Here is a 27002-nt window from a genome sequence, read left to right on the forward strand (position 1 = left end):
GTAGTTGCAATATATCTTAGAGTTACGGAATGTTGGTGCTTTGTGACACGGATGTAGCACTGATGTTGTGTTGCTTTTAATGGCGGTTGGCAGCCTACTGACAAGGTGCATTCACCGGCACCTACTGTAGTTGTACGTCTTCTGTAGTTATACGACTTCTGTAGTCGTATGTCTTCTGTAGTTGTATGTCCTCTGTAGATGTACGTCCTCTGTAGTCGTACGTCTTCTGTAGTTATACAACACTTCTGTAGTTGTACGACTTCTGTAGTTGTATGTCTTCTGTAGTTATACAACACTTCTGTAGTTGTACGACTTCTGTAGTTGTACGTCTTCTGTAGTTGTACGTCCTCTGTAGTTGTACGTCTTTTGTAGTTGTATGACTTCTGTAGTTGTATGTCTTCTGTAGTTGTATGTCCTCTGTAGTTGTACGTCTTCTGTAGTCGTACGTCTTCTGTAGTCGTACGTCTTCTGTAGTTGTACGTCTTCTGTAGTTGTACATCCTCTGTAGTCGTACGTCTTCTGTAGTTGTACGACTTCTGTAGTTGTACGTCTTCTGTAGTTGTTTTTCTTCTGTAATAGTATGTCTTCTGAAGTTGTACGTCCTCTGTAGTTGTACGTCTTCTGTAGTTGTACGTCCTCTGTAGTCGTACGTCTTCTGTAGTCGTACGTCTTCTGTAGTCGTACGTCTTCTGTAGTTGTACGTCTTCTGTAGTTGTACGTCTTCTGTAGTTGTTTTTCTTCTGTAATAGTATGTCTTCTGTAGTTGTATGTCCTCTGTAGATGTACGTCCTCTGTAGTTGTACGTCTTCTGTAGTTGTATGTCTTCTGTAGTTGTATGTCCTCTGTAGTCGTACGTCTTCTGTAGTCGTACATCTTCTGTAGTTGTACGTCCTCTGTAGTCGTACGTCTTCTGTAGTCGTACGTCTTCTGTAGTTGTACGTCCTCTGTAGTCGTACGTCTTCTGTAGTCGTACGTCTTCTGTAGTCGTACGTCTTCTGTAGTCGTACGTCCTCTGTAGTCGTGCGTCTTCTGTAGTCGTACATCTTCTGTAGTTGTACGTCCTCTGTAGTCGTACGTCTTCTGTAGTCGTACGTCCTCTGTAGTCGTACGTCTTCTGTAGTCGTACGTCTTCTGTAGTCGTACGTCCTCTGTAGTCGTGCGTCTTCTGTAGTCGTACATCTTCTGTAGTTGTACATCCTCTGTAGTTGTACGTCTTCTGTAGTTGTACGACTTCTGTAGTTGTACAACTTCTGTAGTTGTACGTCTTCTGTAGTTGTACATCCTCTGTAGTTGTACGTCTTCTGTAGTTGTACATCCTCTGTAGTTGTACGTCTTCTGTAGTTGTATGTCCTCTGTAGTCGTACGTCTTCTGTAGTCGTACATCTTCTGTAGTTGTACGTCCTCTGTAGTCGTACGTCCTCTGTAGTCGTACGTCTTCTGTAGTCGTACGTCTTCTGTAGTCGTACGTCTTCTGTAGTTGTACGTCTTCTGTAGTTGTACATCCTCTGTAGTCGTACGTCTTCTGTAGTTGTACGACTTCTGTAGTTGTACGTCTTCTGTAGTTGTTTTTCTTCTGTAATAGTATGTCTTCTGAAGTTGTACGTCCTCTGTAGTTGTACGTCTTCTGTAGTTGTATGTCTTCTGTAGTTGTACGTCCTCTGTAGTCGTACGTCTTCTGTAGTCGTACATCTTCTGTAGTTGTACGTCCTCTGTAGTCGTACGTCTTCTGTAGTCGTACGTCTTCTGTAGTCGTACGTCTTCTGTAGTCGTACGTCCTCTGTAGTCGTGCGTCTTCTGTAGTCGTACATCTTCTGTAGTTGTACGTCCTCTGTAGTCGTACGTCTTCTGTAGTCGTACGTCCTCTGTAGTTGTACGTCTTCTGTAGTCGTACGTCCTCTGTAGTTGTACGTCTTCTGTAGTTGTACATCTTCTGTAGTTGTACATCCTCTGTAGTTGTACGTCTTCTGTAGTTGTACGACTTCTGTAGTTGTACAACTTCTGTAGTTGTACGTCTTCTGTAGTTGTACGTCTTCTGTAGTTGTACGTCTTCTGTAGTTGTACATCTTCTGTAGTTGTACATCCTCTGTAGTTGTACGTCTTCTGTAGTTGTACATCCTCTGTAGTTGTACGTCTTCTGTAGTTGTATGTCCTGTGTAGTATTTCTTTTGTAGGTGTACTTCTTCTGTAGTTGTACAACTTCTGTAGTTGTACGTCCTGTGTGGTTGTATTTCTTTTGTAGGTGTACTTCTTCTGTAGTTGTACATCTTCTGTAGTTGTATGTCTTCTGTAGTTCTCGCCCTCCTTTTTTATTTATTTTTTCCATTTCTAATCTATTCATAATTAATAATACCATTACAAATATTCAAATTGCTCACTTTGATCCCCCAAAGTACTCTTCACTGATCCTGCAAAACACTCAAATGAATCACCCATAAACATGAAAACAAAAGTATTAAATGAAAAACACTTTTATAGAAAAACATTTGAGCAGAAAATATGGGACTCTGTGTATCATTCGTGTCAAATTACTGACAAAAAACAGGAGAAATGGCTCACAAAAGTGATCCTGGAATCCATTTAAAAAGACCAGACTTACAAGCTTCACATGGACAAACCAACTGTTGAAAACAACGACAGATGCACAATATCTGAAAACAAATGGACAAACTTAATACGAATGAGCAGGAGAAACATAGGCAGGATATAAAGGCTTCACGCGGTGATCTACATTTGAACAAAACCTATATGTGTCATGTCAGGGTGTTTTAACTGTAGTTACTGTTAAAACCCAAATCAGAAGACCAACGACGCCACCTGGGCATTAATGGGCCCAGGACCATATTGAACACAGATTCGTTGTTGACACGGAGGCACATAGACATTTTTAATACAAGATATGATATATTTATCATTAACTTATTTCTCTGAACAATAAATTCCATAATAAAAACATCAGTCTTAGTGAAATGACACAATCATTGTCCATAAAAACAATCACTTTTGTTGAGGTTAAAAAAAAGGCAAGGGCGGAGCGTTCTTGTCCCATCCCCCATGACCTACTGCTGGGAAACCTCTGCGGCGCACCATTGACGGCCAGCTGGCGTGGCTAGTTCAGCCGGCTACACACACACGGGACCCTAGCTTCCAGAACTACCAGTCACCAAAGCGCAAACCAGGAGTTCCCCAAAGGCACTGAGGGCCCAATCTGAGGCGGAAGTGGGAGTAGCCGAGGAAGAGGAAGTGGTAGATTTTTTTTTTATGGTGGAGTGGAGTGACACCTGCTGGGCAATTTGATTAAAGACCATCCACACTATCACATAATAGTCTAACCTGTCACGCTTTAAAACGTGTCATATTTCACAGTTTTCCCCGCGCGTGATTTCCAAAAGCTCCGCCCGCTCCGCCTTCATCCCGGGATTATCAGTTATCAGACGCCTCCTCCGCTGGGCCCGCCGCTCAACTCATCTGCTCCTGCGAGGCGCTCCACTGCCCGTCACAATTGAGGCCGATACCGTTTCCCCCCCGGCGGCCATCTTACTGCCCCCCCACCCGCCCCTCCTGTCCCGCCGCCTGTGAACCTAATCGCTTTCTTCAAAATGTCCTCTTTGGGCAATAGTTAAAAGGGAACCCAGGGACCCCGGTCTTTGTAGAAGCTGACATCCTGAAAAGTGCCATTATTGCAGGTTACTTCTTCATCCAGTCGCATATTTTAGACACGGCATTAGACGAGATACAAACACTGCCAGCCCTGAACACTTGCAATACTTGACTGACTTAATCATGTGCAATACCGTCATATTCATGTGCAATTACTGTCGTACTCACAAGCAATTAAGGCCATATTCATGTGCATATAACTGATGTAAATAAGAGTGTTTACTTACTATTAGTATTAGTATGATTTAGTCTTTTGCTAGCTTTTTTATTTTACTTTATTTTATTATTATTTACCTTATTTTATTATTATTTTATTTTTATCTTTATCATTTTATTTTATTTATTTATTTTCTTCTATTCCCTATTAAGATATGAGAGGAGTCTTGTTAATAAGAGTTTTTTTGTTTTTTGTTTATAAGAGTTCCTCTATTAAACTTCCTTATCTTTATCTGTCCTTTCCCCCTGTATCTACTGCGTTGTAACACCGAAATTTCCCCATGTGTGGACAATAAAGGAATATCTTATCTTATCTTATCTTATAAATATAACCAAATACAAGGTCAGAACAATGATCACGTTCTAGTGTTAATATGTGAAACAATAGAGATATTAGAGTGAACAACAAACCCAACTTTGCACTTTTTTTTTTTTTTTTTTTACATTCTTGTAAGAAAGAGCCATGTAACTTTATATTTATATATTTGTGATGGGAGCTGATCTTTTGGCGGTCCATCCTGCTCCACTTCTCAGTCTGAAAAGCTGTGGTACACTCTTTTGATCCCACATTGGAGCGATTAGCCTCTGCATCCGACTCATGCGTCACTGCTGCTGGGAAAAGCTGTCACGAGTCAGGAAAAGCCAGGTACAAACAGAAAAACTCCTAAGGGAGCTTGTTTTTTCCTCTTTCACTTTTCGGTCAGAGGTCAGAACGGTCCAAAACCTGTCAACAAAACATCAAATGATTTACAGTTTGTGTAAAATTGTGTCTAACAGCTGTGAATTAATGTTTAATACAGAGCAGCTACAACATAAGTGTCTAAAAATCAAAAACTATTCACATTGTTATAAATGCTACACACCTCGCAGACACTCACCTGAAATGACTCCCCAACGTGTACCACTGTGTAATAAACGTGCTTTGTAGTTGTCATTTACTACGTTTACCACCAGATGGAGACACAAATACAACATTAACGCTGGAATCCGATGAGGAGGCGTACATTTATCTTCATTGTTCCTCTGTCAGTGCGTTTCATCCCAGCTCTTTCATTACAGTGCTCTGCTGTGTCTCAGATCGGTGCGATACAACACCATTAACAGCACTTACCTCTGCGCATTACATCACATTTATAGATATTGATGGACCGTGCTGTGCCTGCAACAAGACCTAAGCAACTGCAGCCATAAACCCTTTGAATCAAGGGCAAACATGGAGCCGTCGCGCTGTTTTCCATCACTTATTGCAAAGATAATCGATCATTTCAGTTATAGCTTCTGTCAAAATGTGAACGTTTCAAGTTGCCCCTGCTTTAAGTGCTTGTACTGGGCTGATTGTGTATTAAGCTTATAGTTGTCGTGCTGATTATTTCATATAGATCCAATCAGTTCTGGTCATGATAATACTGTATTTACTTTATTTGTCCCACAGTGTTGGAGTTCAAGTACAGCAGTAGAATAATGGTGCTTCACACTTGGACATAGACCATCAAAGCCACAATTAAACTGGAACCAAACCACGAGCTAAACCTGGACTAAACAAAGTGTGAACACAGCCTAAATATTTTGCCTTTGAACACACCTTTATTCTATGTTTTAACACAGCATGAGGGGTGTGGTCCTCTATTTGTTTGGTATATTGTATTCTATTGTGTGTTTTCTTCTTTGTACTGCTTTTATTTGTATTATTGCTCTGATTGATTTTATTTGTTATATATATTTGCTGGGAATGCAGTCTGTTTCTGTTGACGTTTAGAGCTAAATGTGTTTAATGTGCAGCACTTTGGAAACTCTAGTCCATAAAATTTACTTCAGTTGAACACAACACTTGAGCAAACGTTCAAGGCTACAACATCATATACGATGGCTCTGACTGTAATATGTACATATGAACTAATACTGTGTATCTGCAGTAATACCCAGCTCTTAATAGTCACTTTTTGTAACTTTTCTTTTCTGGACACCATATGTACTTGAGTAACATTTTATCTGAAGTACCACTACTCTCAACTAAAATATTTTTTTGTAAATTTGAGTAAAATTTTGGCTTACACGTGACAAAGCTTTCTACACAATTATGAATTTATGTTTGAACATTTATCCTTCTTGCACCGTTCCCTCAGATATAATTAAGTTTTCAAATGTTTGTGTCTAACCTTTGAAGATACCAGATTTAGAGATTATTCAATTTTCCCGACAGTTACTCTTACATTGTACTATTTTAAAGTAACTCTACCCTTAATTGTGTACTCTTTTTGTCTACCCTTCCCATCTCTGACTGCGTTTATGCGACTGCAGCTTATGGACAGTGTAAACAGCTGAAAAATGTCTCTTTTAAACTAATTCATAAAATTTACCCCACTAATCAATTTATGCTAAGCTATATATAACACTTCACATTGAAACCAACTTTAGATTAAACATATCATTTTTGGTTTTCATGACGAAGAAAATGGCAATTAATCTAATTCTTATATTTGGCAAATTCTACATTCATAAAAGTACATTTTCATCGTCAGCACCCTTTTCCCCCTGTCCTTATTAAACAAATTGACTCATAATTATTTGACCACCATTTTCAAAAGTATAAACCAAAAAGCCATGAAAACTGTATGTTTTTAAATGTTTTTGATGTATAAAGTGTAATTGTAATATACCCCCCCTCCCTAGCATTCTTTTAACTGTTTACTGTCTGTTATAAATGTTTTGTCATAAAGAATTTTGACAGCATGAACAGCGTGACATCAGTGTATTGCACCGGTTTATTGATTCACATTACATTGCAGTATTTCACATAACGCAGCAGGTGGAACATCTCCACCGCTTTAACTGCGGCGTTACATAATACTCAACATTATAATTGGATATATAGCTTATTTATATAATCAGCCGCACGTATAATCACGCCGTGGTCATTGACTGTATTTCCCGTGCCGTTATTTAATTGGAATTCACCGAAATTAACGCATTTTATTTCGTTTTTTTCTGAATGAGACGCAGCGCAGACGCGAGTGACTGAGGGAAGGAACTCCACGCGCTGTCACGAGCGGTACCTCCCGGCGCCGCCCCTTTTCCCCCGCCACCGCCCCTTTCCATGCCGCTCGGCCTTCCTATTGGCCGCGGCGAAGCGTTCGACGGGCTCCGATTGGCCGAGCGAGACGTCAAACGCCGCTTTATGCAAACGAGGCGGCGCGGACGCGGAACAGGGGCAGAGCCGAAGCGCAGCGGGCACGCGTCGGAAGCCCCCGGTGTCCTTCACGAGTTCTCCGCACATTTCCAAGCCCGTCTCCGTCGTCTCTCCGCGGACGATCCACCGGCAGCAAACATGGCACAACCGGACACCAAGAAGATCTTTTTCGAGAACCTCTCCGGAGCCGGGAAAGCCATCGCGGTGCTGACGAGCGGCGGTGATGCGCAAGGTAAAGCGGGGGGGGGGATAAAAAAAGATGAAGATAGCGGCCGGTTTTGACGCGTTCGAGGCGACAAAACGAACCGAAGCGCACCCGGCACCGCGCGCACGACGACCGGGCGGACGCTTTTGACGGTGTAGCCGGTGGATTCGTCAGCGCTGCGCAGTTGCTCAAACCCCCGGAACGATGCTAGCTGCCGCGGACACATTTTTTGGCTAACGCGCGCTAGCCCCGGGAGCGACCGCAGCATCATCCCGTCCATCCAGACGCGTATGATGGCACGTCGGCCCGGCGGCGCTCGCTCGCGCTTTTATTACGCAATTAAAGCGCGTCAAGGTCAAATACCGACGCGGCTTTGTTCTTTAAACGCCTTTTAACACGCCGCGTGACGAAAATGTGAACGTAAATGTGAATGTAAATGCGCACGTAAACTACATCACGACACAGTTTGAGCCGGTGCGTTTTTGCGGTAATTTCTGACGCATTTGGGAAGAAAAAGCGCGATTTCTTTTTGCGTTTTGGAGTTGGCATTAATTTTGACTAATTGAGAGAGTGGTTTAGCCGCAGTGGAGGTGATGCTTGTATCCTGTGTACGTGATGAGTTGCATACATCCTCCTTTTTTCTTTTTTCTATGGCGTCTCGCTGCGCCTGCGTCACAGAGGAAACCCCAGGTCACGTGCTCGCCGGCTCGCGTCCCGATTGGTTAAGGCGCTGCGGGGCAATTATAGCGGTATCCAATTAGAGGGACAATCGACCGGGATCGAACGCTCACACACACGCGCGCGCGCTTTGAAGTGAGGTTGTGTAGAAGAATGGCATCCTTTTATGGGATTGTTCTTGACGTAACCGTGGTAACGATGAGTCAGGCATCAGTTTGAAGCGTAGGCCGCGATTACAAAGCGTTTATTTGTATATTTCTGCGTTAAATGATGCGACAAACTTGTTTCCTAATCTTGAATGTGGTTATGTGGGCGAGAGGTTTGTTGATAAGGAGTGGGTGGGGGAAAGTGATTTTTTGTTTGTTTTTTGCATGATCGTGATAAAAATGATGAGCAATATTTTTAATAACGTGTCAGGAATGTGCTGAAATGTAAATGTCTTGCTTTGTCCAGCACAGAATCGGAATCAGAAAAAGGTTTATTGCCATCGTCGGTGAATAAAAACGAGATTCACAAACTAGGAACTTTCTTTCTGTGAAAAGATGGAACGTGAAATGACAATATAATAGCAAAATATAAAAATAATAATAAGGCACGATTAAAAATTATGAAAAATAAACTTATACGAAATACTTTGACATGAACACATGAGACGTAACCACAAAAGTAACCACAAAAGTGCAGATCTATGCATCCTTGTTTCTCTTCATTTTATTTTGAAGCTTTTTGATGTCATTTTTAATAGTTTTAATTAGACGTGGTGTCATTTTTATCCATTTTACTATATTGCAGTGGAAAGAAAAGTGAAACAAAACTATAAATTATACTTTCTGGATTATGATGGACTTGCATGTTGTCACGTCGACAGGAGGTTTATCGTATTTTGAGGCGAGTACTATGCGTAGTAAATGTAGTAATAGGCTTGGCATCTTTATTTATGGAGCACGACTCAGCACAATTAAGTAAAATAGCTCTACAGAAGTCGTATGAACAGCCACTGTAAAGTACACTACCTGTTGCTGGGGTTACGGTATTCCCTGCTCTAATACTGTTATTGAGGGCAAGTCCAGAACCGCATCAAAATGACTATGTGACTTACTTTCATTTCTCTGTACGTTTTGTTGTGCAGTGTACATTTTCCGGACCTGTTTGTTGCACGGAAATGTCACTGCTTCGCCTGGAATATCCTTCAGTGGGATATAAACGCATCAGTCTTTTCCTTTATTCATTTACGAGAAGTTTTAGTTGCTTGTCCCCACAGGTATAGCAATGTTTTACGCCATGTTTTGAAACAAACAGCCAAACAACATAATCTCCAAGGAGAAGAGGTTTCGGACTCTTCACCTAAAAAACCTGGGGCTAGTTTAATCAAATTGTGTCAAAAATGTGATTTTAGAACTTGCAAAACCCCCAATTTATATTCATCGTTTCATCATTATGCATCCTCGTTACTCATTAGTTCCTGAGCGACTAAACCTCCACTTGGCATAGTCCTCTTCTTCTGTACTTTTTACCAATGACACGGGATCACGCATGACCGGATCAGCGCCGACGGGCTTTGTACGTTCTCTTCCCCCTCGAGGCCTTCTGCAAGTGCTATTCACGCAGAAGGAGCTTTACAATATAAGTTTTTACAACTCGAATCACTCACAGGGACAGTAATAAACCGGTGTCTTTTATCGGTCGTTCATTGTGTTGTTTTCTCCGAACTTAGGGAGGTTTAGCCCAATATAGTTGTGGTTTATTTGCGAGTAGAGTCCTAGTTTAGTCCCAATTATTAGTGTGTGTGTGTGTGTCTGTGTGTCTGTCTCTCTGTGTGTCTGTCTGTCTGTCTCTCTGTGTGTCTGTCTCTCTGTCTCTCTGTGTGTCTGTCTCTCTGTGTGTCTGTCTCTCTGTGTGTCTGTCTCTCTGTGTGTCTGTCTCTCTGTGTGTCTCTCTGTCTCTCTCTGTGTGTCTGTCTGTCTCTCTCTCTCTGTGTGTCTCTCTGTGTGTCTCTGCAAGTGAATGCGGCTTAGGTCGTCCCTCGCTGATGAGATTAAACCTGACTGTGCACTTGAGAGCTGTTATGTAAGACAACGTTGGGTCACTGCCGGCCATCGCAGTGGACAGTCGGATGATTATAGAGGCACAAGGCGACGTGGGAAACGCTGAAGTTCTTCATGGCACAATAAAAAAATAAATTAATTTTGACCAAACATAATAAATAAGATCAAATGTATTCAAAAGTAGTCAAAATGTCAGTGAAGATTTTGGCATATCTGTTGGCTTTAGTTTCATTTCCTGTCTTAATAAGCAGTTCTTCAGAATTGTATTTGCGTGAGAGTACTGGGCGATTACTACTCACATTTCCTGTTGTGAGAGACAAAATGTGTCACTGCGGCATCCCCGTTTGAATTAATGCCAATATCTGTGAATCATCGTGAGATCTCGAGACTTTTCGAGTTCTGTCTGCCATTTGGATCAGAGCCTACGATCCAACAAAGAGGGGAAAGTTATTTTTAATCGTTGTTTGTGTTTACAGTATACGTTCAAAACCATATGAACAGATGGAAGTTACAACATCGCTTCATTAACAACAACAATTAACAACTGTAACCTAATTGTCTTTGAATTAGTTTCATCTGAATATCAATGAAAATTCAATGTTAAAGCTAGAGTTGCCAAAAGTATTTCAAATCAGACACGTTCCTGAACAGTTTTAGAACGATCTTGAGCTTTATCTGATGTAGTATAAGACCTTGTAGCGGACATAATGAAAGTACTAGTGTTTTGTGTTGGAAATGAAACATGATCATTGTTGGAGCTAAAACAGCTAGTTAGTATTGAGTCTCTGTGTCAAACTTGACAACACTAGTAAAAATAGAGCTTTAACAGAGCCTTGTTCCTATAGTTACCACCTCCTTACACTGGATCTCACACTGTTGTAACACAATAAGCTTAACATGCTAATGTTGTCTTTAGGAGGCCACTTAAGATGCTACTTGGTCTACTACAAATATTTACAATCTGCAGAATTAAATATTGAGCTCGGTAGTATTTGAGGAAAACGCATTCAAAACTTCAAGTGAACTTATATGTACTAAATGTTCTTCAACAACAAAACGCAACAGCAGCAGAGTGCAGCTCCCAAAAGAGGCGTCGCCACAGCACCAGTGATGTAACACAAGTAAACAATACATTTCCTGCAGTCATGTGCTCCTAATTGTCCATTAGCTAAAATGTAAATGAGCGGCTACAGCCTCCTGCCATCCCACAGAAGGCTGGAGAGTTCAGGTTTTAGGCTCTTTTTGGGTTCTTTTTAGGTTCTTTTGGGGTTCTTGGCTCGCCATCAGAGGTGTGGTCCCCATGCATGGCCTGTTAGACAAACAGGGTTTAGAAACACTTATATCAACATTGAACTACAAGCTAGCTTTGTTTCTTCATTTTGGCAGTGGACACATTCTTAAACCTCCAGTATAAATTCTGTTTGCATATATACAATAATACATATTCCAATTGGATTATACTGTCTGGCATTAAATTGCATTAAATAAACAGAAGTTCCAGTATTTGGTTATCATACTGAACAACCATAGTAGTTCATCAAAGCACCGCGAGTGAAAAGGCAAGAAACTGGGTACAAACGCCTCGATATGTTAATGACACCGTAGCAACAAAACAAAAACGCAGACTCAACAAATCCCTAGTTTTACCAGTAAAAGGGGGTCTATACAATGACGGGGTCTATACCTGATGTCTGCGGCGGTGGTAGAGGCTCCTACAAGTTTACAACATGCACCAACATTGCGCGATCGGTCACGCGAGAGAAAACGAGATCATAAACGGTGCATTCACTGACACGCAACAAGTGGAATTTTCATATTTGACCGCAGTAAACGTGTGTGTTTGAACCTGGGTTACACACGCTAGTCTTGTCTCATCATTTTCACCTCTATAACGATATAAAGTCATTCATTTTCTGCTGTAAACTCAACTTAAATTGCTTCGTCGTCGTTGTCACGGATCATCACACCGCTCTTTTGTCCTTCCACTAGAGTCTGAACGTTGTTTGTCTAACCCTGCTATAACCTTTAACCTCTGAACCACGTCTAGACCTAACTCCTCCAGGAAATGTCAACAGCCTCTTTAATAAACTACAAGTCCTTTTAATGGCTCACTTTTCTTTTTTTTAGCAAGCAATAGACAATACCCAAACAATTACATCCCATACTTTAAAATCGCAGTACGAATCTCATGCTTTTCAGAGTATTCCCAAGCAATTAAACACCTCTAATTTATCCCGTGGAGGCAAGCAAGTTCATGAGCATCAATTTTATGTCCACAAAGAACACAAAATCACGTTGTTATTGAAAGATCCACAACAGGTTTTTGCTTTTTCTTGACTTCTCATATCGGTCAGCCTACACCAAAGATAATTGCTGCGTGGATGTCTCCTCTTCCATTATGCCTCCTCGGGCGTTCTCACAACCTCTTTGAACCTCTCTGTACCTCTCATGTCCTCGCTTCGGTTGCTATGTTGAACGTCTGCCAAGCTCTAGCTCGGGCTGTAAAAGGAAACCTGCTCCATTCTCCTCTTTGTTTACACGTCTTTCCCTCTGCCAAGATCCCGGCCGTCTGAATCTCTCATGCGGCTGAACATTACCGTTTTATGACGACGAACTGCAAGTCACGGGATGGAGCCTTTTCAAGTGTTACAGAAATGTTTAATCTTTTTTATTTTGGCGGTGGTGGGAGGAGCTGGGGACAGTGCGGCGGACCTATCATGGAGATCTTCAGCGTGAAACAGTTCGAACATACCATAGGCAGCAGTGTGTGTAGTGTACACACAGGAATGCTTTGTGGACATGTTTAGGTAGAAAACGGGAAGTTCCTAAAGCGTTCTTTCTGGTCGTTTGTGGGTTTTCAAACTGTTGTGCGTGTGCTTCTGGTGGTATACATGTGGATTTATTCTTCTACAGCTCGACTATGTGTGCAGAATTAAGCAGAGATCAGAGAATGTTCAGAATCCACCGCAGAGGTTTTTGGGTTGGTAAAATCTAATCCGATCTGATGTAATCTATTCTTTTAGGGCCATAACAATGGATTGGCCTGTGCTGGAGAAAAATTGCAAATAACTGCCCAATATATCAGTCTGTTTCTAGAAACAAGAGTCGATTTTTGTCCTCCTTTGGGCGAGTTCTAATAGCAGTTCAGAATCAGAATCAGAAAGGGTTTATTGCCATTGTCAATGAAGAAAATTCACAAACATTAGAACTTGTCTTGGTGATTCGGTGCAACATAAAACGATGAACAAGTCAAAAGAGGAAGAATTCAAATCTGCAATGGGAATAATAAGAATAAGCCATCTGATAAAAAATACGAATAAGTTTATAGGGGTGTGCCAAAATAACGATATTGTGATACTAAATTTGGTCATACAGTATCGATATCGCGGGCTGCTGTATCGATAAATCGTCATGAGTCATAAAATATAATTTCCCGCATAAAAAAAATTCCAGAATTATTTTGCAATCGCTCTACAATTTTGTCGCTTGTTTAAAGAAAACAACTTGTTTTTGACAACATTTGACATTTTGACAGTTTTGATGATTTAAAATGGGTGTCTTTCATTTTGGGTTTGCGTGCATGGGATTGTGAGGCTCTAGCAGTTTAGCCCTAGTCTGGATGTAGAACGTTATGCCTGGTTTAGGTCTGGTCGTTCTCAGAAGGCCAAATATTTTCCGGTGGTACTTTGAGAACCCCGGATACACAGTAGCACTTTGAGATTGTGTGTACGTGGAATATAAAGAAAATGCAGTTGTTGCAGTATTGACACGTTTCCTAAAATAACATTTCCTGTTTCTAATTGCTTCTCTCCGGTCAATACACGGTCACTCTGCAGAAGGCGGCAGGAGCAGTGGCACCAAGACCAAAAAGTGCCCCAAAATGGAGTCCGAGTGATTGAGCATTTGTTTGTTCTGAACAGGAAATGATAATTGTGTTGTGTTATTGCAGAAAGATGCTTTTAATCGTGCTTCAGATGATCACAATGAACGTGGAGCTGAAGTAGAAGTCGCATGACAGAAAGAGAACGCAAATCTTTCCTCCCTCTTAGTTTAGCCGAATGAGATGTTTCGTGGCCGTTCGGGATCGAGAATTTACCCCTGAACCAGAATGTTCCTAGTTCAAGTCCTCTCTTGTAGCATATGACTCTGCAAACTCATTTCTGTCTATGCATCTGCAAAATAGTGAACAGTTTTTGGATAAACTAAGATTAGATGTACAGTTTATGTCAGATTTGAGTGTTTTCCATGACTTTTCCTCAGTTTGACTTCTTTTTGCCGTCTTCCTCTTGCTGAGAGAAGGATGACACTAGAGTTATGGTCTTATGTATTATTCATGTGCAGTTTGCAGCGCGTGTCTGAAGTTGTCCCTAAACAGCCCGGGCTTCACAGATGTGAGGTGTTGCAAAGTAAAGACTGAGTCGTGTAGAATGTCTTTGAGCTTAGAAACATCCCCAGAGTTCAAATAGGCAAGGCAAGGCAAGGCAAGTTTATTTGTAGAGCACATTTCATACACAAGGCAATTCAAAGTGCTTCACACAGCAGGAAAAATGCATTCAAATCACAAAGAAATTACAGAAACAGAAATACAATAAAATTAACTGAATTAAAAATTATCAATCCAACTGATTGTCTAAACTAATAAAATCACAAACAAAAGAGAAGAGTGCAAAGAAAAAATCCTTTCAGTCATATTCGCAGCTAAACAAACTGTTTTTAGCTTAGATTTGAACATTGTCAGAGTAGAAGCCTGTCTCACATCTTCAGGAAGACTGTTCCAGATTTTAGCTGCATAAAACTGAAACGCAGATTCCCCATGTTTTGTCCTGACTCTGGGCACCAGCAGGAGGCCCTGAGGTCCTCAGAGTCCGAGATGGTTCATATGGCACTAACATATCCAAGATGTACTTTGGTGCTAGGCCATGGAGAGACTTGTACACAAGCAGAGCTGCTTTAAAGTCTATTCTCTGAGCCACAGGAGCCAGTGCAGAGACCTGAGAACAGGACTAATGTGATCATACTTCCTGGTTCTGGTCAGGACCCGAGCAGCAGCGTTCTGGATGTACTGCAGCTGTTTTACAACTCGTTTGGAGAGACCAGTGAGCAGGCCGTTACAGTAGTCTAATCTACTGGAGACAAACGCGTGGATAAGTCTCTCTAAATCTGGTTTTGACACTATATTTTTGATTTTGGCAATGTTTTTTAGATGGTAAAAAAATGCTTATGTTATTGATTTGACGTGGCTATTAAAGTTCAAGTCTGAGTCCATTATTACCCCCAGATTTCTAATTTGGTTTGTAGGTTTTAGAGCGAGACTCTGGAGGTGACCGCTAACACTTTCTCTTTGTTTCTGTGGGCCAAAAACGATTATTTCAGTCTTGTCTGAGTTCAGCTGGAGAAAGTTGTTTTGCATCCACAAACTGATCTGTTGGATGCAGTGACAGAGTGAATCTACTGGTCCATAGTCACCTGCCGACAGTGAAACATAGATCTCAGTGTCGTCTGCATAATTGTGATAGGACACATTTTCACTACGTATCAACTGACCTAACGGCAGCATGTAGAGGTTGAACAGAAGGGGACCCAGGACTGACCCTTGGGGCACTCCACAGGTCAGGGTCATGTGGTCTGAGACACAGCTACCAATTTCAACAAAGTACTTCCTGTCTTCCAGATAGGACCTTAACCAGTTTAGGGCAGTGCCAGTGATGCCCACCCAGTCCTCCAGTCTCTGTAAGAGGATCCCATGATCGACAGTGTCAAAAGCAGCACTCAGATCTAACAGAATTAAGACTGAGGCTTTGCCCGTGTCAGTGTTCAGGCGGATGTCATTTGTCACCTTGACAAGAGCAGTCTCAGTGCTGTGATGAGGTCTAAAACCTGACTGAAAAACATCAAATGAGTTGTTTATTAAGAGGAAATCTGTGAGCTGTTGGTAAACAACCTTTTCAAGGACTTTGCCCCAAAATGGCAGATTAGAGATGGGCCGGTAATGACTCAGTACTGCGGCATCAAGACTGCTCTTCTTTAGGAGAGGCTTTATGACCGCAGTTTTCAAAGACATTGGGAATGTTCCAGATTGAAGCGACATGTTAACTATGTGAGTGAATGGTGCTAACAAACTGTTCAGCACAGACTTTAGAAATCTGGTGGGAGGCAGCATGTAGATGAACTCAGACTGGTGATGATCTCATGGACAGTTTTGTCAGTTACTGGTGCAAAGTGAGTTAGCTCTAAGTGTCTTGGTGGTTTTAGGGTAATTTTTTGCATTGTGGGATTTATAGCATTTTTAATGCCCTGAACTTTGTCATTAAAGAATAATGCAAACTCATTACACTTGGATGTGGAAATGAGTTCTAACGGCAGCTGAGCTGGAGGGTTTGTTAATCTGTTTACTGTGGCAAACAGGACACGCGAGTTGTTACTGCAGCTTCCAATAATTTCAGAGAAATATCTTTCCCTAGTTCTACATAAGATTAGATTGTACATGTTCAGCTTCTCTTTGTAAATCTCTTTTTGAACCTGGAGCTTTGACTTGCGCCATTTCCGTTCGGCCCTGCGGCACTCCCTTTTCTGTGCCCTGACCGAATCATCATTTCTCCACGGCGCCTTCTGCTTATTTTTAACCATTTTAGCCTTTATAGGGGCGATGGTGTCCAGAACATTCAAAACTTATGTGTCTCCTCTGAACAACTGCAGAACCAACCGGTGGTTTGGGAGAAACAGACAGGTCAAAGAAGACACAGAAATGATCAGACAGAGCAACATCGATCACATTAACATTTAAAATATTTACCCCCTTTGTAATTATGAGATCTAGAGTGTGTCCTTTGCTGTGGGTGGGGCCTCTCACATGCTGAGTAAGACTGAAGGTTTCAAGGACAGCATCAAGCTCTTTAGCGTTTCTGTCACAAATATTATCAACATGCACATTGAAAATCACCTGTAATGACCAAACCATCAAAGTCTGTGCATACGACTGAAAGCATCTCAGTAAAATCATCAATAAAACTTTGGCAGTGCTGGGGAGGCTTGTATAAAACAATGAAGAGAATGGATGGAGACCGTTTTAGCTCCATTTTAAAGGATACATACTCAAATGATGAAAACACCCCAAAAGACAACCTGCGGGTAATTATTTCATCTATAAAGACAGCACAGACTCCACCCCCTTTTTTGTTTTCCCGTGTTTCAGATTCAAACTTAAAGTTGGGTGGAGCAGATTCTATCAGAACTACATTTCCTGTGTTTTTGTCAAGCCATGTTTCAGTTAAAAACATAAAATCAAGATTATAAGAAGAAATAAAATTATTAATTAAGAGAGATTTGTTACATAAGGATCTGACATTTAGCACAGCAAGTTTCAGACTAGTTTCAGTGGGACTGGGAGTGGGACTTTATCTTTTCACAGGGAATATGAATCACATTTCTCAGATTGGGCCTGACTCGCATTTTGTTTTTCCATCTGTGTGATGATTTGACTACAGAAATAGCACTAGGGGGGGCTCTTTTTACATAGGGCCCCGGGTTGGTTTGATTTTTAATGTGACAATAAGTCCCGGCAACGCTGAGACCCAGTGCATCCTAGCTATGGGAGATACCAGGTGAAAGGCGAGGTTGGATGGGTGGTGGGGCTTTTGTAGCCAAGGAGAGTTTGGGACCAGGTGAGAGGCGAGGGGGGATGGGTGGTGGGGCTTTTGTTGGTGTAGTCGGCTTGTGCAGGGAAGAGTTGATAAGTATTGACATAGCCCTTGCTATATTGGGCGTGAGTGGAGCCATCTTAATGCCTGATTTGATCAGACTTTCAAAATGGCTGGGAAGGCCCATGGGTGAGAGTGGAGATGAGAAGGAGAATGAGGGGGAACCCAGGGCTGGTGTGAAGGCAGGGGCGATGACAGGGATGTTGTTGGGCTTGTCACAGATGGGTCCAAGGCCTTTTGAAGATTGTTCCTTTGCTGGAGGCGGTGGAGGTGAATGTGGAGCAGCTGGAGCTGAATCCTTTGCTGGTGGTGGTGGAGCAGCTGCTGATGAATCCTTTGGTGGAGGCTGAGGTTGTGGCGCTTTTGATGTTGAAACATTGGCTCGGTCTCTGGCTGATGGAGCAGGAATTCTTCTCTCATTCCTCTCTTCTCTAACTATCTGCTCAGGACCCTGTCCAGGCCCAGTCCAATGCCTCAGAGCGTGGAGCAGGTTCTCTGTCAGCACCCTCACTCCACCTCTGCATAGGTGGGGGCCATTTCTCTTAAACAGGTCCTCTCGTTTCCAGAATAGATAGAAGTTCTCAATGTAGTGTAGTCCTCTCGGGGAACAATATTTGGAAGGAGTGACGTTATGTCAGAAACAGTGGCGCTTGGAAAAGAATGTGTGTTTATTTTTTCATGCGTCACGTGACTTATCGCGCCGTCCCCAACCAAAACAATCTGCGTGACCTTGGCTCCTGGCACAGATCCTCCTCGCTGTATTTTGGCCACGTCATCTTTCCTTTTTTCATTTAATTCCATCTCTGAAATGGTAAAAATCTGTTTGTGAGCTGTATTTTAGGTGACTTCACGTTATCTTTGTATCGTTTAGGCTTTGCTCCAAGTTTGTTCCAAGAAACAGCCTGGTCTTTCTGGTTTTTAGACAGTTTTGTAAACGACACAGAGTCACTGCGGTTTAGGTTGAAAGTAGCAGTTTTTCTTGTAAAAAGTGTGCTCTTCTTACCATCGGTTGACACAGGAATGGTATCGTGAAGAACTTTTTCAGATTCCAAAACAAATATCCGTGTTTTCAGCTCATTAATTTCTTGTTGATATTTCCGACAGCGTTCAGTCTTTCTCCCTTCTTCTCCCGGACATGTCGCTGGCGTCAGATATGTCGTTAAAACTGGAAAAATGTTCTTAAAATCCTTGGTTTACTTGAAAAAGTCTAAAGCAAAAATGTTTGGAAGACAAAAACTGATTAAAAAGCAAAATAAATAAGGAAAGCAGCGATAGCAAGCGGAGCGAGCAAATAAGCGTGTGCACTCTTCGGAAGCAGGAACAACATCTCCTGGAGTCCACACACATTTTAATTCTTTAATCTGTGTTTTATAGTAAATTCTATGTCAATCTTCTTTTCTTCTTCGTTTTTGACTGTACGAACCCTGAAAGTGCATATTATTTTAAATGTTAATTGGAAACATTAATCCTAAACTAATTCAAATTCTCATGTTTGTAGAGGTCTAAACTACAGGTTCAGCAGGTTTTAGACATTATATTTAGTTGTTTGGACAGAAATAAAATATGCATTGGATGCATTGCTTTCATTTTTTTTAAATGGTATGATTTTCTATCAGAGAGCAATTGTTTAGATTTTTTATTTTTGAATGATGCCAAGTTTCAAAGCTTCTGCTGTGGTGCTATAATCATTAAACATGACCGTTTTAACCTTAATCCTTTCTCTGCTTCTCTTTCTGTCAGGGATGAATGCTGCGGTGCGAGCCGTGGTCCGAATGGGATTATATGTGGGAGCTAAAGTTTATTTTATTCATGAGGTAGGTATTGAGAAAATGTGGTCAAATTTGGATAGTATATGTTTAATGTTTTTCTATTAATTATCCCTATGTGATATTGCTCTACAGTTTTCAAACAGCCCTTGTCTACCACAACCTGTATTTAAATGGCCAAAATGCCAACAACATTCTTTAAATCTGTGCTGTTGCAACAGTGTTTCCGTTAACTATTCTAAAAGCATGAGATTATTGGAGATTAACAGCGTGTTTCCATCTGTGAGCTGTGTCTTTGAGGATGTCGTGAACTTGTGAGCCATGTTTTCATCTGTAAATCTGCTTCCTCATTAGAGTATGATTACATAATCTGCTCTGGGCACAGGGGATAAGCCACGCCTCCTCGCCACATGTGGAGGGAACATAATGATCCAACGTATATTTAGACACTATTGACTGTAATAGAGACAAACATGGCTAAAGACTTCATGTCCAAACACAAAACAAGCCACTTCCTGTCAGAAACATAGGTCAAGCGTTTCCTGTTTTGCTCACACAGGCGTTTTATAGATAATAATTTAGAGTCGTGGAGTCATGGAAACACATCAACCTGACACAAATTCTGTGCTTAAAATGCAGTGAATCATCAGTTTTTGCATTCGCTTTGCAAAACCAAGAGTTTGTTGTCCTCAGGGTTATCAGTTTATTATGATGTGTCAAATAAAAATGTATGTCCTTTTATTTTCTTGTTTTTCGAGTTAATTTTGTGTTTAGATGAAAGACGGGATTCATTTTTAGATAGTCCTGTAATTTTCAACGTTTCTTCACAACTATAATAATAATACAAAAATAAAGAAAGAAAAATTACAATTAAAACATAAATAATAATAATACAAAGACTAATAATAATACAAATAATAAAGAATAATTATAATACAAATAACAATAATAATAATAATAAGAACAATATAAAAGATAATACAAAATAATAAAGAATAATAATGAATGCAAATAATAATGAGTAAAGATAATAACTATAATACATAATAATTAATACATAATACATGATAATAGCCCTTCTTCTCCATCTGTTCTTGTTGCTGCTGTTAGTTTTCCAAAGCTGACATGTTGTTGTTGTTGTTGTTGTTGTTGTTGTCCTCAGGGTTATCAGGGCATGGTGGACGGAGGGGACAACATCGAGGAGGCCTCGTGGGAGAGTGTGTCCAGCATGCTGCAAGTGGTGAGTATCCACTTCCCTCTGGGCTGCTGCACAAGTGCAACGCTCAAATCAGATATCACACTGAACCAGCTATCATTTCTGAACTGATTAAATGCCTAAAGATCCTGTGATGAAAAATGCACTGTTTTGGTTTATCTATTTTGTACATAGTTTTGTACTTTCTATGTGATTTTTAAATATTGTCTACAACCAACAACAGAAAACACTTTATTCCAAAAGGACAATTCATTTTGCTTCTCTCCAGCCCTTTCTGTGAACAATAAAAAGCACAACTCGCTTACGCAACGACATTGAACATCACATTAAAATGCATTTAATAGAAGATTCGATAATTAATAATAAAAGTTTGTCGTGGGTTGTGTGCTGTCCTGGTTTAGGAATTATTATTGTATTTATTTAGTATAGCATTTTACCTTTTGATCTATAGACTACTTAGAACACAAACTTGATTATTTTAACCAAATTGAAACTGCCACTATTCCCGTTTGTGTTTACTTGGACATATCTGCCTCTTATTTCTTATTCTTTTATTACGCAGTACCAGAATCAGAACAAAATTCACAAACATAGGAACTTGCTTTGATGATTTGGGGCAACATAAAACAATGAACAATGATTAAACAACATAAATAAACTCAAAAAGGGCGTGCATTAAAGAAAAACTACGGTATTTAAATCGACTATAGGATCAAGATAACTGACCGTCCAGTTTCCCAATAAACTTGTGTCTTTCAGAAACTAATTTATGGTCAATTTCTCAGTTCATAATCACACGTTCAAATGGACTCCAGAGTAAACGTGTTAGAAATCCATTTTCTCCGGCCTCATTTGCATGATTTAGTCTCTGGCCCCGTCTCAAAGACTATCAAGTCTGCTGCTGAGAAAAAAATTGACGTTCAGAAACGGTCAATCAAATCCAGGTGTAAAAACGACTTTCTTCCTCTTTCCTTTTTCTTCTCTTCCTCTTTCTTCTTGCCCTCTGAGCTGGTGGGGCAAGAAGAAAGAGGAAAAACATGTCCGTAATGCCCTCTCAGCCTGTGGTTACCCCGCTTGGGCTCTCAACAGAGTGAAGAGAACCAAGAAGCAGGACAAAAGGGAAACTGAGCAGAGAAGGAAGGGTGTCTCTATCCCTTATGTGTCTGGCCTCTCGGAAAAACTGCAGAGAATTTTTAGACAACACGAAGTCCCTGTTTATTTTAAACCAGGAAACACTTTAAGACAAAAACTGGTTCACCCAAAGGACAAGTTGCCGACTCAAAAACAGAGCAATGTAGTTTACTCGATCCAATGCAGTGAAGAAAGTTGTAAAGAACGTTACATAGGTGAGACTAAACAGCCTCTACACAAGAGGCTTTATCAGCACAGAAGAAATACAAGTTCAGGACCACAGAGCGCCGTGCATCTCCACCTTGAAGCCTCTAATCACTCGTTTGAAGACGGTGAGGTGAAGGTTTTAAGCAGGGAGAAAAGATGGTTTGAAAGAGGAGTCAAGGAAGCTATTTTTGTTAAAAAAGAAAGGCCTTCTTTAAACAGAAATGGAGGGCTAAGGTTTAATCTTCCTGTTATTTATAATGGGTTACTGAACCCCTGGAAAGGTAGAGGACATTCAGATGCTAATCAGGTACTCAGGGTGGTTGAGCCAGGGTCTCACAAAGACAAAGAGGTTTTAACAGCCCATTAAGATTCTGAATAGGCTAGCTCGGTAGATACAAGGGGGGAGTTTCTGTTGAAACAAACAACTCTTTCTACTTCAGGAAGGCTCCTCCCAATGGGCGGGTCTTACCACAGAACAGTATTAATATCGGAGTTCTCGACCTAAATTCTGTTATTGACAATGACTCTTGGATGAGAGTCGAAACGTCTATTTTTTCAAACTGAGTCCAAATGACTACAACTGAAGCTTTTTCTACTATGGAACACGCCTGGACGAATGAGGGATTACACCGACAATATTATTGAATGCCTATTAATTTTTAAAGACATTTTTAAATTTAGTAAAACTGTAAGGAAGAGAGAAGGTCAATATCCCAGGAAGTTGTTTCTCTATCACAGTTCAACATGGGAGCGAGAGGAGGGCGGAGCTAAGTGGTAATGCTAAAATATGCTCTTCACTCATGGTTCAAAATCAGCGCCAGGTTCTTTAATTCCCGTTAGTCCTGCTACTATCAAACGGATAATGTTGGAGACGATCCGTACATTTGTCTACTTGTAAATATGATTCCACTAAAGCGTTCCCGTTTCTTTGTACTCTCCAGGGCGGCACCGTCATCGGTAGCGCTCGGTGCAAAGAGTTCCGCTCTCACGAGGGACGCCTGAAGGCAGCGCACAACCTGGTCCAGCGCGGCATCACCAACCTGTGCGTGATTGGAGGAGACGGCAGCTTGACCGGAGCCAACCTGTTCAGAGAGGAGTGGAGCGGACTGCTGTCGGAGCTGGTGGAACAGGGTTTGTCAGCACTAATAAACATCTCTGTGTATTTTGGATGGGAGGAATTCAAAACAAACGCACTAGAAAGTATCTTGCAGATGTGGTTGAAATTCTGCAATTTTTTAAGCCAATTTAAATGATTCTTGGCTTCAGTTGCCTCAGTTTTGGTCCTGACCCAACGTTTCAAACGTTTACGATGCCACACTTTAAACTGTACGGCCAAAGCTTTGGTTCCGATCAATTATTGAACACGCTCTTCGCCCCCATTTGAGAACAGTAAATAGTTTCTGGGCCAAATCTATTGGAAAACAAACACTAATCCCCTTTCTGTGTTAACTGTAAATCAAATCCACATTTATGTAACGATTATTCCCTCGGTTCAGCTGTTTGTAAAGCTGCAACACAAACACTGGATCACAACAGGTCTCATTAAATGAGACCTGTCTCATTAAATGAGACCTGTTGTGATCCAAATTTTTAGTTTAGTTTGTATTTTAAATCAAACAAACCACAACTATATATATTATTTATTTTGTATTATATCATTATTTTATTTTATTTTATTTTATGTATTTTTTTAGTTCTTATTTTAGTTAATTTGTTTTCTTTTTAACAACCAGAAGAGATGTTTTACGCCCAATTTAGCCAAAGCTAATTTCCATCTGCAGTCCCCGGGCAAGTTAGCAAACACAATTAAAATACATCCAAATTTACCATCAAACCACACCGCTTTATTTAAACTATCACACTTTCAACATTCAAAATAGAATGTCCTGCAGCAGAAATGTGCATATGTTACTCTGAACTCGGTGTTGACTCGGACAGGACTTTTCTGGCATTTTGAGTTTTTGAGCATATAGTTTTTATTTATTATTTTATTTGAACAATAATGCAGAAAACATCTTTCACTTTCACCAATAAGAATACTTTAATTAGGCGATACACACTTTTACAGGTGAAATGCCTTTTATTGTGGTCTTTACTGTCTTTTTTCTGTAATAATAAACATGTCACTACCATCTCTTCTCAAATAAAATTATGAATTAAACTAAATAAATAAATAAACAAATCATTTTACTTCTGATTCCGACTGCATACACATTGACTTAAGTCGCTCACTCATAATCTCCCCTTTGCGCGTATCATTCAGGGTTAATTGAAGCCAAGTCAGTTCAGAAGTACTCTGCTCTGCACATCGTGGGGATGGTCGGCTCCATCGACAACGACTTCTGTGGCACCGACATGACCATCGGCACCGACTCGGCTCTGCATAGAATCATCGAAGTGGTGGACGCCATAATGACCACGGCGCAGAGGTGCGGTTCTTCATAATCTGATCACTTTCTTCCATTCATAAATCATATATTTAGCCTTAATCCAGTTTTTTTATCTGATTGAATTTAATTATATATATTTTTAAACTTAATCCAGGTTTTTTTTAATCTCATTGAATTTAACTTAATCCAGTATTTTTTTTTTTAAATCTCATTGAATTTAATAATATATTTTTTATTTATCCAGTTTTTTTCCTCATTGAATTTATTATATATATATATATATATATATATATATATATATATATATATATATATATATATATAAATTTTAATCCAGTTTTTTTTTTTTAAATCTCATTGAATTCAATCATATATATTTTTTCACTTAATCATTTTTTTATCATCTCATTGAATTTAATCATATATATAATTTTTTTTTTTTTTACATAATGCATAATGCATTTTTTTATCTCAATGAATTTAACTATATATATTGTTTTACTTTCACTTGAGAATACAGAGAGAATATGAGAATACAGAGCAGAACACTAAATGCTATGCTTCTAAAGGCGTCTTATCTTGCAGCCACCAGAGGACCTTTGTGCTGGAGGTAATGGGCAGACACTGCGGGTAAGCATGACTTTCACACACTTACACTTACTTACTGCTAATTGTACTTTACTACTAACTTGTACCTCGTCTTCTGTCGTGGTCTGCAGGTACCTGGCCCTGGTGAGCGCTCTGGCGTGTGGCGCAGACTGGGTGCTGATTCCTGAGATGCCTCCTGACGACGGCTGGGAGGACAAGATGTGTGAAAAACTGTCTGCGGTAACAACATTGTACTTTATAACCGGATGAGATGTTATTGTTGCATAATTTGTATCTAACACTGTGGTTTTCTTCTCAGCCGTAGTGAACCCGAGGCCTGGGTGACATAACGTCTTGTACCAATTGCTTACTTTAGTTTTATTATTATTATTTAGAGTAAAATAACAATCTTTAAGTCGTTGTAAACAGCCAGGTTCATTTTAACTACCGTATTTTCCGTACCATAAGGCGCACTTAAAAGCCTTTAATGTTCTCAACAACAACAAAAAAACTTTGCCTTATAGTGCGGCAAATACAGTAGCTTTTACATTTCATTTTGATTTACTTTTTGTTAACAAATCTTGGTGTTAAATGTATTTTTTTCAAATATTTGACATAATAGACTGTAGCTAACTATCTCAGTTTGTAAACCAGTTTCTGATATTGAATTTGAATCATTGTTTTAGTTTTTTGCTAGCTGTATCACCCGGCCCTTAACAATAATGACCGAAACACACTAAGAGAGTCATATACTTCACTTTTATACTGTCTGTATTTATATGTGTGTGATTTAAAACCACCATATTGTCCTTGGATTCAGACGCGTTCGAGAGGCACCAGGCTCAACATTATCATAGTAGCAGAGGGCTCCATTGACAAACATGGGAAACCTATTACCTCTAGTTTAGTGAAGGACGTGAGTACATTTGTGTTGAAAGAGAAGGGGAAACCAGGAGCATGGAGGCCTCAGCGGAGGGATTTCAACTCTTAAACAAGCGTTATATTTAGGGCTATGTTCACACTGCCAGATCCATGTTGATGTCGTGCACGTTCTATTACAATTCATAAGATCAGGCCACTTTTACATCTATGATTATTTGGGTCATTTATCCCTACTGCTGGAGAAAACGTGTCAACTTTCAGTGGTTATGGGAATAATAATGACTTGGTGTGAACTTTTGAATGGATCAGTCAAAAGTTTACGTAGTTTAGGCCAAACTTTCAATAATTTAATTAAACGGCACCACTTTATAATAACTACACCGTAATTCACCTTAACAAATCATGAACAAAGACTATTCATAATGAACAAATAGTCTATTAAGAGTGATATAGACTTGGGAACTTCTAATTTTAGGTGTTGGGATTAGGGTATAAATTAAGTTACACAGTATTGACCATTAAGTTCTAGGTCCATTCTTATATGAACGTGTCCATAAGAGTGATCGGTGGTGGCGGTTTGCTGCCACGTTCCTGTCAGGGCAGCTGTGGCTGAAGAAGCAGCTTATCCCCAACTAAATGAGTAATGCAATGTAAATCGCTTTGGGTATCTTAAAGGTGCACTATGTAGCTTTTTTTGGTGGAAGGCATGTTTCCAGGTTGTCTCCATGGCGTCAATGCAATGCAAACTCCTCAAAGCTTGTATAAACAAGCGCTCAAGATATTAGATAAGATAAGATAAGATATTCCTTTATTGTCCCACATGGGGAAATTTCATTGGTGCAACGCAGGTAGATACAGAGATAGATACAGAAGAACAGATCACTTATAGGAAGTCTGAAAAACACTTTCAGTAGAAGATCTCCTATAAATAAATAAAAAAAAACTCCCATAGACAAATAAATAAATAAATACATAAATACCATTGCATGTGATCACGACAGTAATTGCACATGAATATGTGTCACGACAGCACATAGATTGCACATGAATTTCACATGAATTGCACATGAATTCCAACAGCAATTGCACATATGACAGAGTTGCACATCAGTATTAGGTTAGGTCAGTATTGCGAGT

General features: G+C 40.2%; 1 protein-coding gene across 5 annotated transcripts in view; it reads left to right on the top strand.

Annotated features, from left to right (window-relative positions):
- Positions 1 to 7122: 7122 nt before the first annotated feature.
- pfkpa (phosphofructokinase, platelet a) overlaps positions 7123 to 27002 on the top strand; it is a 49068-nt gene continuing 29188 nt past the window's right edge. For 3 of the 5 annotated variants that reach the window (XM_072450501.1, XM_072450498.1, XM_072450500.1), the window contains exons 1-7: positions 7123 to 7292; positions 19426 to 19499; positions 20614 to 20691; positions 22947 to 23136; positions 24269 to 24434; positions 24981 to 25025; positions 25115 to 25223. In XM_072450501.1, coding sequence (XP_072306602.1) covers positions 7199 to 7292; positions 19426 to 19499; positions 20614 to 20691; positions 22947 to 23136; positions 24269 to 24434; positions 24981 to 25025; positions 25115 to 25223 — 756 coding nt within the window. In that variant the 5' untranslated portion in view covers positions 7123 to 7198. Of the gene's footprint in view, positions 7293 to 19425; positions 19500 to 20613; positions 20692 to 22946; positions 23137 to 24268; positions 24435 to 24980; positions 25026 to 25114; positions 25224 to 25803; positions 25900 to 27002 lie in introns of all 5 variants that reach the window. The other 2 variants (XM_072450499.1, XM_072450497.1) reach the window with 1 other exon arrangement.

This window comes from Eucyclogobius newberryi, unplaced genomic scaffold (assembly GCF_026437365.1).
Source record: "Eucyclogobius newberryi isolate DKJ021-1_F unplaced genomic scaffold, fEucNew1.0.hap1 SCAF_18, whole genome shotgun sequence".
NCBI classification, from domain to species: Eukaryota; Metazoa; Chordata; class Actinopteri; order Gobiiformes; family Gobiidae; genus Eucyclogobius; species Eucyclogobius newberryi.